General features: G+C 31.1%; 1 protein-coding gene across 3 annotated transcripts; it reads right to left on the bottom strand.

Annotated features, from left to right (window-relative positions):
* Positions 1-6,797: 6,797 nt before the first annotated feature.
* LOC8279111 (protein SOMBRERO) lies at positions 6,798-9,494 on the bottom strand. Of its 3 annotated transcripts, none has more exons than XM_025157775.2 (4): positions 9,092-9,494; positions 8,199-8,380; positions 7,667-7,938; positions 6,798-7,495 (listed from the first exon to the last, which is right to left on the bottom strand). In XM_025157775.2, exons 2-4 carry the CDS (start codon positions 8,365-8,367, stop codon positions 6,989-6,991), a joined length of 948 nt encoding a protein of 315 aa, XP_025013543.1. In that variant the 5' UTR covers positions 8,368-8,380; positions 9,092-9,494; the 3' UTR covers positions 6,798-6,988. The 3 variants fall into 3 exon arrangements, with proteins under 3 accessions (XP_025013543.1, XP_002521498.1, XP_025013544.1); XM_002521452.4 differs by having other exon boundaries at positions 6,798-7,492; positions 9,092-9,490; XM_025157776.2 differs by lacking the exon at positions 9,092-9,494 and adding an exon at positions 8,675-9,072.
* Between the last annotated feature and the right edge of the window lie 5,831 nt (positions 9,495-15,325).

The raw sequence follows: 15,325 nt of genomic DNA, 5'->3' as shown, positions 1-15,325 counted from the left end.
AATGATAAATTTTAATTAGCAAATGGTGTTAATTTTAATTTCAAATATTTAGTAAATTGATTAATTAAATTAATTGTGTGTTAGGATTAAATTGAAAATTTATTTTGGAATAATTCAAAATATAATTTTATCAATATGGGGTTTTAATGAAAATATTGTATGTTTGGTATTTTTGTAATTAAATATGTCGGCAAGGGCTTTTTGATAATTTTATATTTAAAAGCAATGGTAAATATGTAATTATATATTTTCAATAATTCTAATTTGGCCCAAATTAAATAGTTAGATCTTAATTCAAAAGCTAAAGAAAAGTTTAAGGGTTAATTGGAAATTTTGCAAGATGAAATTGTTAGTAATTAAAAAAGTTGAGGGACTAAATGGTAAAGAAGAAAAGTTCAGGGAGAAAGAAGAAAAGAAAGGAAGAAGGAAGGGATCAGAGAGAGAGGAGGAAGAGAAGGGGCGTCAAGGCGTCATCAAGAAGGTGTAGCAGAGGGAAGTGCATGGCAGGAGAACGAGGAAGCGGCTTTCTTCTTGATTCTAGCGTTCCAGTCTAATGGCGGCGGGTCAGTCTTGTTTTGACCGGTGAGTTGAGGGATTCCTTTTGGGAGTGGCGGCGTCGGCTTTGGTGGCCGGAGGAGAGAGTTTCGGTGAGGTGTTGGCAGCCATGTTTTCTGGCTTTTTCGGCGAGCTCCGGCGAGGGATGGATGATTGGAGAGCATATTCGGACTCTCCTCAACTCAAGCTTTCCAATGGCACCGGTTTCGTGGCAATCAGAATCCGTTTAAAAATCGACGGCCGAGATCGTCCGTAAATCTCTCCGGATGATCAAGGGTCAGATCGGAAGATCGGAAGCTGGGATCATCATTAGTGCGTTGTTTCGAGTCTGTTGGTGCATTCGGATCATCAATTGGACTCTGACGATTGGAGGCGAGTCGACCGAGCGATCAAGCGTCTCAGTAATTCTCTGGCCCGTTGATTTTAGAATTCATTGGTAAAATTATGTGTTTATTGAAATGTGTTGAGCATTAGAAATATTGTTAGTTAAAATAAATAGTTTGTCAGGTTGTCTTCCATTAGTCGTGATTTGTGATGTGTGGCAGAGTTGGAAAAATAGTGAAGTCTTGGAGACTTGACTCCCGTTAAAATAAATTGTTGAATATTTGAAGTGTTTTCTAGCAGGTCCTAGACCCATTTTACAGGGGTAAACGTCCGTGTTTAGGGGAGGTTCTACCGAATTTTCGGTAGAATTTATCTGCGTCGAATTTTTAGACAGTCAGTCCTAAGAATCTAGACCTAAGGTTAATTGTCAAATGTTTCAATGTTATTGATTAAATTGTTTTCCATGATTAGATAATCCATCAGTTCGGCTCGCTCCACCCGAGGCATCGGAGCAGAGCTAGGAAGTCGTTAGATCTGTGAGTTAAAGTAATATATATGTTCACTTGTCATGCTAAGATTTTACGTGATAGTTTTAATTAAATAATTTAATATTTTAATTATTTATTTAATCATTATTCATATATGTTGCATTGTGGTTTTGTATTGTCGTGTTGACTCGGGATGGGACGGCTGTAGAACATGCTATCGATGAGTTGCACCGGTATGGGATATATGATTTTAACTCACTCTCAAGAGTGACAGTCTTAATTTTACTGTTTTTTAGGTGATTGTTAGTCTTCCCGCAGTTCTTATCTAGCAACCCGACTCCTTCATCATCGGGTTGATATAATTGATTTGGTATGTTTGACTTGTAAAATTTTAGATTCTCCGCAGTAGAAATTTTAGACTTATCAGTTGTAATTTTATGTAAATTCAGGTCTTGCCTAATTATACTAGTAGACCAAATTAAATATGTAGAATTTAATGGTTAAGATAAATTGTGACATCAGTGCTATTAGATGAGATTTGATTAAGTTAGTGAATGGTCAGGCTTACTACGGGATTCGGTGGCCTTACAGCTACCCATTCCTTAGTGCCGGTCATGGGCCCACAGACTGGGTCATGACAATTTTCCATATAGATCTCCACCTTGTACTTTCAATAGGCATAATCGAACCCATCGAAGCATGGTCTAAGTTGGTGGATACCTTCATTGGCCATCTTGATCTTTGACTTTTGCACTTAGGCTTGATGAAGAGTACTACTATGATACCACTTGTTTGTGCTTATGAACTAAGAAGGGGGGTTGAATTGGTGAATAGAGAAGGATAGAAAATTAAGAATTTAGTTTAAGAAAATGTGAAAAAAGTATAAAAAAATAAGACACAATAAGTTGTAATGGCTTGGGTATTAACAAACCTTACGTCCACTTTCCAATTCACAATTGGGAATTCACTATATTTTCACTCTTTACAAATGGAGTTTTCAAGTTCACTTCCGACTTAGTGTTTTAGCACTAACACTAAACCTTACACTTTGTGTTTTAATGGCTCACATACAATCTTTATAAGAGTTTTACCTAAGCTTACTCAAATCTTACTAGAACATTCAAGCTCTTACAACAACTAAGATTGAAGAAATTAATTGCAAGAATAAGAAATATTGAATGCACAATAGTATGGACTTCTAGAGTTGGTTGATCAATAATTAATGGCCGTTTGATGTGGTTTTTATAGCTTAAGAAATCTCAAAGAGCCGTTACAAAATTATACCCAAAAATCTCCATATTTTGCTTTATGGCAGTGCAGCAATTGTCAGAATGTAAAATTGCAGTCACGATTCTTGCTTCGTGGTCGCGAATCTTGAAATACCTCCAACGACTATCTAACATGGTGGCATGGCATTGGCGGCTTCTAATATCACCGTTGGCAGTTCATAATGATTACTTTAGACTTCAAGTTTCGCGGTCAAACCCACTTGAGGTGCGGTCGTAATTCTAAGCTTTACAAGCCATTTCTTTCTGCCTTGAAACCTCTGTTTTTTTGCGGTCATGCCTATCCTAGTGCAGTCGCGATTTTAAGCTTTTGTTGACTTGGAGTTTCTGCCATGAAAGTGTTGCCTTTCATGGTTACGCCCTTTTGTTATGATCGCAAAGTAAATTTTCTTAGATTATTCTACAACTTCAACACTTGAAAGATCATTATATCAAACCTTCAATTTGTTTGTTAAGATCAAAATAAGAAATTAGGCCATGTGACAAGGCACTTAGGCTAACACCTTTATTCTTCAATTGTCTTTCAGCTTTCATGGCTATATGCAACATATCTTCAATCTCCACATAATGTTAAAGCTCCACCACATTGGTTATGTCTCGGTTCAAGCCATGTAAGAACCTTGCTATTATTACTTCGTGATCTTCTTCCGAATAGCTCTAATCATGGCAATCTCCATCTCCCTATCTCCTCAATACTTTTAGATCTTTGCACTAGACTTTACAATCTATTATGCAATTCTCCATGGTAGTATTGAGGAATAAACCAATTCCTCATGATGGCTTTCATCTCCTCCCAAGTTGAGATAGGTCTTTTATGATTCCTCCTCCTATTCATCATAAGTTGACCCCATCAAATCATAGTATAATCAATAAATTCAACATCAGCAAGTTTTACCTTTTTTATTCTGAGTAGTTATGGCAATCAAACACAAGCTCGACTTTCTTTTTCCACTCATTGTAAACTTCAGGATCACTCTTTCCTTGGAAGGTTGGAATCTTCATCTTGATATTTCTCAAGTTCCCATTTGTTCCCATTACTCTTCTATCATCTTTCTCAAATCTGCCTTTATTTGCATTAGTACCATGTCCTTCTTCTTCATAATCATCATCAAAGTATTCTCCATGGTCCATGTCATGCGTATGCCTCAGCCTTCTTTGGTTATGGTTTAAGCACCTAGGCTGCCATCTTTAGGAATTGAACTCCACTCACTCTAGTTGTTCATCCATGCTCTTAAATCTTATATTAAGTCTTTCTAAGATCCCATGAATAGCCTTCATTTATAAACTTATGTCCATGTCCCGTGGTTCCTCATTCGTGATTCCTTTATCTTTACTTTGAGACATATTTTAAATCTATAAAACAAAGATTAAAACGAACCTCACACGCTCTGTTACTTGTTTGAACTCAAAAGAATGTCCAACTCTCATGTTTCACATAAACTTGGCTTTTACCCTCTTTTCGGCTCACACACTCTTGCCTTTTACCACTCTAAATTCATTTTTATAGTTCTTGTAAGAAATACATTTTCTCAACCTAAACAGTCTTGTTAGAGCACAATTAACACTAATCATTCACAACCTTTCAAAACTTGAATGTAACATTTTAAAGGAAAGGTTTACAAGAAAGGGTTAAAGGAAAGGTAAACAAGGATTTTAGCTTAAGTAAACATAAGATATCTCAAGAGAAACATAAAAAAAAATGGTAGAAATATGAATTGATTCAAATCAGCCTCAAATTGCTTAATTAATCGATATAAACAAACAACAGTATGAAATCACAAACAATTTTGGAAGTTCTTATTGATGGCGAATCTTCTTTTTCTCTATTCTTTTCTTCTCTTCTTTCTTTTCTTTTCTTTTCTTGTTCTTTCTTTCTTTTCTTTTTTTTGGATCAACTAATGAACTAATAAGACTAAATTAACAAGAACAAAGAAAATTAACAAATTGTAAAGGCTGAAATTTTCTAATTTTAGAAAAGAAGGAAAGAAGGTGCCGGTTAGGTTTGGAAGAATGGGTAGAAGAAGAAGTTGATGTTTATAGCAGAAATTAACAAAGCAAATAACAAAAATTATAAAGGATAACTGAATCTGATTTTAGAGCCTAAGCTTTGATACTAAATGATATGAATCTTGTTTAGAATATAGCAAGATTCACTTTTGTGGAATGGATTAGCTGATGATGTCTAAATTCAGATTCATAAAAGAACCTTGACCCAATACTTTACTAGAAGTATGAATCTTGGTATAAGAAGGATTTTTGGATGCCACACTCAAGATTAGAAAGAAGGCGAGCAATAAGTCACAATTGAATGCCACAAGACAAATCTTAACAAGTTCATAAGTTCTTAGAGAACTAAGAATTGAATTTGTCACAATAAGGAATAAAATAAAAATATTCATTAACCTTGTAATATTCGGCTACATGAGTTTATATAGAGAAAATAATAACCTAATTCCCATATGCAATAAGGAATTAAATTAAGCTAGGAAATAAAAAAGCCTAATTAGAAATTTTTCTAAATAACCAAATAGGCAACTAAAATGATTTAGGCATTATTTGATATAGGAAGAATGGACTAAATCAACAACTAATATTTCTAAATAACTAAAAGGAGCGACTACTTATGCTGTCTCTTTAGAATTAGCGCCTAGGTCAAGTGTGCGTGCGAGGCGCTTTCTTGGTTTTCCTTTTTAAGTTCTTTCCCTTAGTTTCTCTTTAAGATTTCGGCCTCCCATTTTCATGCTTGTGTATTTCAGCCCAAACTAAGAATCTTATGGCCCAATATGTTGAATTAAGTTAATAACATTATTATGTTTGTTTAACACTAATTCTTCATGTGCAGTAGATGACTTGACCCAAATATCTTGAATAAGCCCATTGAGGACCTCTTTCATTTTCTTGGCTCTAGCTCTTGTAACTGGACATCCCTTGATGAACAACGGGTCATTTGGGATTGGAGCTTGATCCTCTTAGCTTAAATGGGTATTTTGATCCTTAGGCTTTAGATTTGCATCACAACCTTAACAAAGCCATGCCTCACTAAACTCAACGGCTCTCATCCACTCACCATTACTATAAATATACCTTTATTTTCTTAAGAAAAGGATTTTTTGAGACATTTTGCCTCACTTTTCCAATTCTTATAGATATGAGAGCTTCCCTCTTTAGCTTTCTTTCTCTAAACTACATTGCATCCTAGCTGCACCCCTTAACACTATATCACATTACCCCCAAATACTACCCACCATCACTTTCAACATAACTGTGATTGTGAAAACTCTATTCATTCTTACTTATACCTTTCTATTATATTCAAATAAAATTTTATACTCAAAACAGAGAAAGAAAGAAGAGAAAAGAGAAGAGAAAAGGAAGAGCAAGAAAAAAGTATCAGCATAGTACAGAGTACAACACCATGAGAGAGCATGGAAAAGTAGACTCCTACTCAAGGTAAGTTGCCCTAGAGTAGAAAGCCTAACAGAGAGGAGAGTTTTTCAATAGATGATTCCCTATTCCCTAACTTATTTGGCTAATAACTTTTTTGATCTAATAATCTAAAGTAATCTAGAGCATGCCGAGCAGAACTACTTACGGGTGGTAAAGTACTAAATTATAAAATATGCACCACCCAGAAAATTAATTCATTAGGTCATCCAAAAATTGGTCCAATTGACACTTAAACTACACTAGTTTCACATCCTTGGATCAAACAACATTTACGCATTATTGTTATGATTAAATTTATCAATGGATTGGAAATGATAATTATTAATGAATAAGGACCGTGGAAGCAAACAAAGAGTTCAATTTGCAATTAGCACTCCAATGACCATAAAAATATGGAGAACCTTCGATTGTCTTCCTAATCATTTTTAGCAATTTTCACCTGAAGTAGCTTCCCTTTTTCACAAATTGTATAACAAAATACAGGAAATGACGACCTTTCTCCATTTCAGGACTATTTATTTTTTTGATTTTTTTTTCTAGAAATGATAACATAAACTTTCATTTCGAAAATCTCGATATTGTATTTTCACCCCTAAGTCTAAATTATTTTCTTATACTTTAACTGCTATAGTTTGATATGAATTTATATATGGTATGCCTGATACCGGTATATGTGCTTGGACATTGTAAAAATATGTTGAACAGGAACATATTTGCCTATATACATTCTTATATTGAAAAACCAAAGGACTCATGAAATAGCAAGGAGTGGAATTTTAACCAAGTACTTAACATGCATGGCTGCATCCCTGCTGTATATGAACAGAAATGTCTGCTCTACAGCGCACTTAGGAATAAAAGATGCAGTATTGGAGATTTGCAATTGCTCTATTTGGAAAATCTCATAATGTCAGTTTCACAGCCAAGGTATGGAAATGGGAACTTCTGATGATGAACTGAAGCACCCATGTCAACAACTTGGGATGAAGGGTTGCCTTTGCCTTGATGATCAAGGCTTTGATGAGATGCCAGAAGCTTATCTAGAAATGACCAATCGCCATGAAACCTTTCCGGTTGCACGAGTCCACAACTAGTTGATGTTAGCCTGAGCAAGTTTTGAGAGCACTCGATATCCATGGTGTTGAGAGAGAGAGGTGTCACAAAGGATGGGGGAACAGCAGCCGATTCAGGACTAAATAACTGAGGAAGATGCATGGAACCATCGAAGTTATAGTCATATAGTGCTTGCATGTGATGCTGTTTGGGCTCCATCGATACAGAAGAAGCGCCAGCCTTCATGTGAGAGAAGTGTTCTTCTTGAGCAGCTTCTGGTAGAAAACCTCTAGTTTGATTCTTCTTCTTGAAAACCCTACAAACCACCCAGCCATCTTCCTGCTAAGATTCAAAAGCTTTAGTACGTAGCCTTCGTAGTGAGCAGCAGTAGTACTTAATAAGTTACGTCAGGAGCTTGAGATCGATCTCAAATTGCATTAGATCGGAGATCACTAACAAGACAGTTTGCAGTTGGAATTTTTATTTTCAATACATTATATAAAGGTCATTTACCTGAACCTCTGAATTGTCATCATCCAGACGGTACTCATGCATGATCCAATCAGTCTTTTGGCCATGAGGAGCACGTCCAGTGTAGAAGACTAGGGTTTTCCTCATGCCAATCCTCTTAGAGTTGCTGAGGTGGATGGCCTTGTCTCTTCCTGTCGCTTTCCAAAATCCAGCTGTGGTTGCTCGATTTGTTCGGGTTCCTGTTGGATATTTCTTGTCCTTGTGGCTGAAGAAATACCATTCGTTCTGTGGACCAGAACCAATTCTGCATTTCTCTGCATTTCCACAAAAAGCAAGATCTTATTGAAATGGCTCAAAGAAGCTGGTACACAAAAGACAAGTTACTTATTTCCTTCGTGGGAAGATCTTAAAATTTTCATAGAAGTGTTCCATAATTGTATCATAATGTCAAACTTTTATTCTGAATACAGGATTGGACTTTGAAATTGTTACGGAAGGAAAGTAATGGAAGGAAAGTTCCAGCAAAATGAGTAGTGGGAATCTGAAAACAGAAAGCATCATCAAATCATCTAACCTTTGAGGTCCCAGGGCTCAAGTTTGTTGAGGTCGACCTCCCTTATAACATCAAGATCAATGGCTTCGTAGGAGACCTTCTTCTTCAGATAATAGTACAAAAGCTCTTCATCAGTTGGATGGAATCGGAAGCCTGGAGGAACTGATAGTTGTCCATTTCCAGCCATCATCCTCTCTATGTTACTGTGAAATCTCCAAAAAAAAAGGCATAATCACAAGGGAGAAGTAAACCAAATATGTGCATGCAATAATGTACCATTTTAGATCAGAGTCATACTATAACCGATCGATTTACCATGTAGAGAAACAAGAAGTATTTATATAGTGGAATTCTTTTAGCTAGATTAGCATTATTAGTGGTCTATAGTTCTTTTCAGCATAAGATCTACAAAGATTAACAATTAAGAAGATCTGAACAAAAGAATTAAAAAGTGAAGATGATGTATGCCATGCTTTCTATTCTTTCAAGAATCAAACCTTTACAAGTTTAAGAATCAGAGAAATTATTTAGCTGCTTGTTCAGAACATCAGACCTAGGTTTCATTATTAAGAAAAGAGAAAGAGTGTCTCTCTGTGTGTACGTAAAAAGGATAAGAAACACAAGTGCAACCCTTTTTCTCTTTCTTTCTTCTTTTTCCTTTTTTCCTTTTCCTTTCCTCACTACTTTTTACATGCAAATCTGAACAAAACATGTCACTCAACCAAACTATCTCCAATGATCTAGCTAGGTATTCGTCGTCTTCGAAAGAGTAAAGACCACAACTATATAGCTAAACAAGACTAAATATATATCATCCACAAAAGCATCAAAAAATTTCATGAAAGAAAGGGAAAGAAAAGGAGAGAAAAGGAAAAGAGAAAAAAAAAAAAACAGAAAAGAAATTGAAAGCAGACCTTTTGTATGTAGTTGGAAAGAATTCTGAATTCTGTGTGAGACAAAGAAAAGAAGACAACCCTAAACAAGGAAAAGCAAAGCAGATCAGGAGTGGCCAAAATCCTGAATTTGCTTAAAGGGCACGATGTGGTTTTCAAGAGTCACTTTTTAAGAGAGAGATGTGGATCAGTGCAAAAGATTAAAAAGAGAGACAATCGAGGATGGGAACAGAAATAAAGAAAGAAAAAAGGAAATGAAAATAAAATAAATAAATAATGAAGGAGGAGAAAAAGGTACTAATTAATAAATCAATATGTTTTTTATTATGTCTTGTTGTGAAGAGAGAATGAGAAGGCTTTGGTAAATGTCGGTTGAATGGGAAACCTTGTTCCTCAATATTTGCCTCATTAAAATGAATAAAATCTGCTTAACTGTCAATTACTAATACTTTTCTTTTCCTTTTTCTTAATATATAGTTTTTTGTAATATGGCATTTTCCATCCCTATGTATCTATTTGTCAACAATTATACACACCCGGTCAAGGTTTCATAGAAGAATGAAGGGATTTCCTTTCATTCTTTTATTCCACTGTTTGAATTCTTGGGATAATTATAGTTAACTCCTATATTTTATCTATTTTGCATCTTCGTCCCCTTTATTTTTTTAAAAATAAATATGCACTTTTCTACGTTACCTATATGGCCGTTGTTAGTGGGATACAAAAATCATAAAATTAATTAATCAAATAAATTGAGCTTTAATATGATATGTACTATCTTATAATTTGATTCTGATATTTTCTTTTATTAAATTAGTCCTTAAGATTTGTAATTTAAGACAGTTTAGTCTCTAATAAAAATAACAATTTTGTGCATTGATCAATTTTATATACTTTAACTTAATGAATGACTAATGGAAAAACTATTTTTGTGGAATGGCATATAATGTGACGGATAAAAGTGCATAATTTTAAAAAATTAGAAGTACACAAGTACAAGATAGAGCAAAACTTGAGGAGATATTTATAATTATCCTTTTATTCCTTTTATTTATCCATCAACTTCCCTGTTTTTCTTTTGTACATATTATAAACAGCATAATAATTTAATATTTCTTATACACATGGTATCTGATGGTCTGGATATAATTATCTAACGAAATTCTCATCAATTTACGTACTTTGACTATTAGATTTGGATAATAGAAACAAAATATTGCATGATGCTAGTTGGTTTAATGGAATACATTAATGGAATACATTATTCTTAGATTTAAAAAGAAAATAAAATCACCCAAATAAAATAAACACATGATTACATAGCTACAAATCAAAATTTTATCAATGATATCAACATGCAATAACACACATTTGACTGATAAAAATTTAGAAAAAAATTAAAATAAAATAAAATATAAAAAAAGGTCTAATTAAGGACATTAAATTAGTCCTGGCAAAAAGTAGCTATGGAAAGAATATGAAATAAAAATAAGTTGAGGAATTATCAAGAACTTGGGTCAACTAAAACGGATGATCGGTTTGCCCATAAATCATGTTCAACGAAAGGTGGATTGCATCAAATTCAGTGCAAGGCTAAAAAAGTAGGGTGCTTTCTTTTAGTTCTTCAATACATGTGCTGTGCTGTGATTTACGTTCTCCAACCCTTTTACCTTTCTTCTTTTTTTGCTAGCATTTCTTTTGGAATGACGTTCAGTTTGCTTCCTCAACTTAATGGTTAAGTTTAAATTGGTCTTTCTTAAAAAAAGAAACTTTTTGGGACAACTTAATTCAAAATGGCCGGAATTACCGTGGATGGGATGATGGAGCTTCTGGCTTTAATCCTATCAAGGGTTGTTTAGTTTATAAAAGATATAAGATGAAAATGAGAATAGGAATGAATAAATTACGTTATTAATATTTATTGATTAGAAATCATCCTGAAAATCGAAATAGAATCAATGGGAACGACCCATTCTCTCATTTTTCTTATGAAATGAGAAGTTTATTTCTATAAAAATAAAGTCAAATGGCTAGATAAGTAAAATAATAATATTTTATTTATATAAACAGTATTTTATTTATATAATAATTTTATTTATATGAATAATAATTTTTATATATTTATTGCATATATTAATTATAAATCAAATATTATTGGTTTTAACTATAATTATATATTATTATTGGTATCAACAATAAATGAATTTGATTTCTATTCTATACTCAACCAAACAACATATAAGATATTATCATTTTTATTTTTTGATCTTGAACCAAACAAGTTCTAAGTAAGATATAATCGGATCATAGTTAACTCCATGTACAATCGGATAAAGAGTCAATTTGTTCTCTGAAATTATATCCAAGGATCAAATATACTAATTTAAATTTTTTTCAACAAATATTCTTCATGAACTTATGCTCAAGAGTCAAATACACCCAATTTAAATTTTTTCAGCAATAACACCCTGAATTTGTGCCCAATAGTCAAAAATACACAATTTAAACTTTTTAAAAAGTAAAATAACATTAGACTTTTAGGTTTTAGTTGAATTATAAAAATTAAAAATAATATTTTATTAATTTACTAATATAATATCTAATGACATGTTGTACATGAGAGTATTTGGTAAAATTGAAATTCTTATCTAATTGATCTAGAAATGACAAGTTATTGGCCTATTTATTAAAAAACTTAAAATTTAACTTATTGAATTTTTTAAAAGTTGGAATTTGACTTATTTAATCCTTAGAAAGTTAAAATTTGACTTATTTAATTCTTATAATGTTGAAATTTAATTTATTTAATTTTTATCATTTTTTGGTGAATTAGAGCATCCCTAATAATACTCCCTATATGCCTCCCTATTGAATTATAAATAATTAACTCTATATTTTAATTTATCTTTAAATGTGTGCATTTTAACAATACCTTATTTTACTCTCTAGTTAACATTTTATTAATAAAGTAAAAATAGAGAGAAATAAGTAAGGATAGAGAATATATCTTTTTTAAATGAAAAAATAAGAGGGCGAAATAATATAATATACTTATGAGCTACTTTCTCTTTTTAAAAAGAAAAAATGTGGCTCCTAAATCATTTTAGGGAAAAAATGAATTACAGAATCTTTTGGAAGCTTAACTTTTTCATATGTTCCTTATAATGGAAAAATAAGTATGACTTGAGAGCTTATTAGAAAATATAATGGAAAAATAAGTATGACTTGAGAGCTTATTAGAAAATTTTAGATTTTACCAAATATACTCTTATATAGCACGTCACTAGATATTATATCAATAAATTAATAAAATAAATATATTTTTATATTTCAATTAAAACCTAAATATCTATTATGATTTATTTTTTTTAAAATTTAAAATTTGATGTATTTGGTCCTTAGATATAAGTTCAGGATATTATTTATTAAAAAAATTTAAATTAAATATATTGAACTATTGAATATAAGTTTAATGGACTATTTACTAAAAATATTTAAATTAAATATATTTGACTCTTATACTTAAATTGTAAGAGACAAATTAACTCTTTCTCCATTTACAATCTCCACATGAACGCCCGTCTCCACACTCTAATATCTCTCAAGTAACATCCTCGTGAATATCTAAACCCATTATCCCATTAGGTTCTTATTTTCTTTGATAATAGAAACTAGGCTAGTTATTTTAAATAATTTTTTATTTTTAAAAATGAGTTTAAAAATTATTTGAAGATTGTTCTTCACTAATTTTTATTTTGATATATTTATATATATAATTTGACTAATTTTTATTTCGAAAGCTGAAAAATGTATTAATCAAGAAAAAAAGTATATCATTCTGCAAAATTGAACTAACAAATGGAGGTGCAAATTCCAGAGAATGACTAACATTAACATAGCTGCTCTTGCTAAAGCATTTGCATCTTCATTTGCTTGTGGCTAGAGCTGCAAATGAGCTGAGCTGTTCGCGAGCTACTCAAAGTTCGGCTTGATAAAAATTTATTTGAGTTCATTCATCATGATAAATATATCGAGCTCGACATTCATTTTCGAACTTATTTATTAAACGAGTTGAGCTCGAGCTTAGTAGTGTTCGGCTCATCAGAGCTCGCAAGCTAGCTCATTAAGGAGCTCGCGAGCTGATTCGTTAAAGATCTCGCGAGCTAGCTCGTTAAAGATCTTGCGAGCTGGCTCATTAAGGAGCTCGCGATTTGATTCATGTATTAAATTAATAAATAAATAAACACATAAATAATATTATTCTAATTGAAAAAAAATAAATTAGAAGAATTCAACTTTTATTACATTAAAATAACAATATATACCAACAAATTAGGTTTTAATTATATATATTCTAATTGAATAATTTTAGTGTTACTTAAGTAAGTGCTAGTTTAATAATATTGTTAATTAAATTGGCATTTAATTATGTACATTTTATTATTATTAATGTCTTACCAATTTATTTTTTGTCATAAATTAATTTAAGTAGAATAATAAAATAAAATCTATGTATAAAAATAATATAGTTTTGTATATAATATACTTAAATCAACATAAACTACATTGTTTTACTTAGTTTTAGCTTTGAATAAACAAACATATATTATGTAAATGCTTAAGAATATTTACAAATTATAGTTTATACATTTGTAAATTAACGAAGTATGAGTAAATATTTTTACAATATACTTAATGTGAAGCTTGTAAACGAAATAAGAACTTTATAAATTAATATAAAAAATTTTACAGTCTAACTGATAAATAAAGATATTGGAGTAAGAACTGTTATAAATTTATATGAGTAAATATTTTTGTAATATGCTTAATATGAAGCTTATGAAGCTAGGCTCCACTCGTTTGCATTCCTAATTTTGACCGAATTATAAATGTATTTAAAACGAGTTTGAGATAGAATTCTATAGAGTTTGTTGAAATCTTTTTTTTTTCTTATCAAGAACTTGATTTAATTATTTTAGTTTCTGATTTATATGCATATTTTGATTTTCTATATAATTTATTTATAATTACAAAATTTATAACTATATATTTAGTAAAATCGAGCTTGCTTAACGAACTTGAAATTTACCTTGCTTAACGAGCTTGAAATGCTTCGAGCTCGAGCTTAGCTCGTTTATATAAATACTGAGCTAATAATGAGTCGAGCTCAAATTCAGCTTGTTTATATGTACTATCAAACTAATTACATGTCGAGCTCGAACTGAAATCAAAAACATCAAAATTATAACGAATCTAGCTTGAATTTTAAAATATAAAATTTCGTGAATTCAAACTCAGTTAACTTTTTATGAGTCGAATCTAAATATTGAAAAACTCGACTTTGGCTGGTGTGTGACTCTAATTGTCCCTTACAAAACCAATATCAACAACACTGACCTGATTGAAAATAGTCCTACATGAACAAGACAATACTGCCTAGCTCGGAGAAGCTAGGGACATGATAACTAATATGATATAATTGATAACATCACCATATGGTATCCAATATTCCCTTTTAGGATTTTTCCATACTTTTCAAAATTATTATTTAATACAATAATTAAATTTATAAATTAAAATTAAAATATAATCAAGTTTTTAAAATTAAAATGATTATTAAATTAAAAATAACTTATTAATTAACATTTCAATTATATTTATATATATTAATATTGAAAGTACACTAAATATAAAAATTGTACATCATTATTTTATTAATTTGTAAAGATTAAGTTCATATATCAAGATTATTAATACATATCTGAAAATGTTTAGAGCTCAGAATATATATAGAATGGAGAATTTTATATGTGTCGTCTTTTTATTGCTAATTTGTATAAAAAGTTTATGATTTTATTAATCCTTTTATATGATTTATCATGAGACACTAGAATTGATAGTCCAACCAATTATCTGATCAACAATAGCTGTCTGTGAAGCATTGTTATTTTTGCAAAAGCTACGAAAAACAATGAATCATAAATCAATTTGTTAACTACACATATCATAACTAATGCATTATCAGCACTACACATTTCTCAATATTATTGTTAAGCGAATAGAATAGATTAGTTATTTTATAACTATTATTATTATTTTAATTATAAAATTAAATTAATAGATATAATTTAATAAAATATTTAATATTTAATATTAATTTATAATACTTTAAAACATAACAATTAAATATTTTTTTAATTTTTTAATATTAATACAATAATATACAGACTAGTTTAAAACTATTTATTAATTAAT

Source organism: Ricinus communis, chromosome 4, assembly GCF_019578655.1.
Source record: "Ricinus communis isolate WT05 ecotype wild-type chromosome 4, ASM1957865v1, whole genome shotgun sequence".
Taxonomy (NCBI): domain Eukaryota; kingdom Viridiplantae; phylum Streptophyta; class Magnoliopsida; order Malpighiales; family Euphorbiaceae; genus Ricinus; species Ricinus communis.
The sequence above is the reverse complement of the archived record's forward strand: the minus strand, read 5'-3'. Positions and strand labels throughout refer to the sequence as shown.

Excerpts from the sequence above, each read along its gene's own strand:
- LOC8279111 (XM_025157775.2), bottom strand. The coding sequence starts at position 8,367 with ATGATGGCTGGAAATGGACAACTATCAGTTCCTCCAGGCTTCCGATTC. Across the intron at positions 7,939-8,198 it reads TGAGCCCTGGGACCTCAAAG|AGAAATGCAGAATTGGTTCT; the intron begins GTTAGATGATTT and ends GTGGAAATGCAG. Across the intron at positions 7,496-7,666 it reads ATGACAATTCAGAGGTTCAG|CAGGAAGATGGCTGGGTGGT; the intron begins GTAAATGACCTT and ends TTTGAATCTTAG.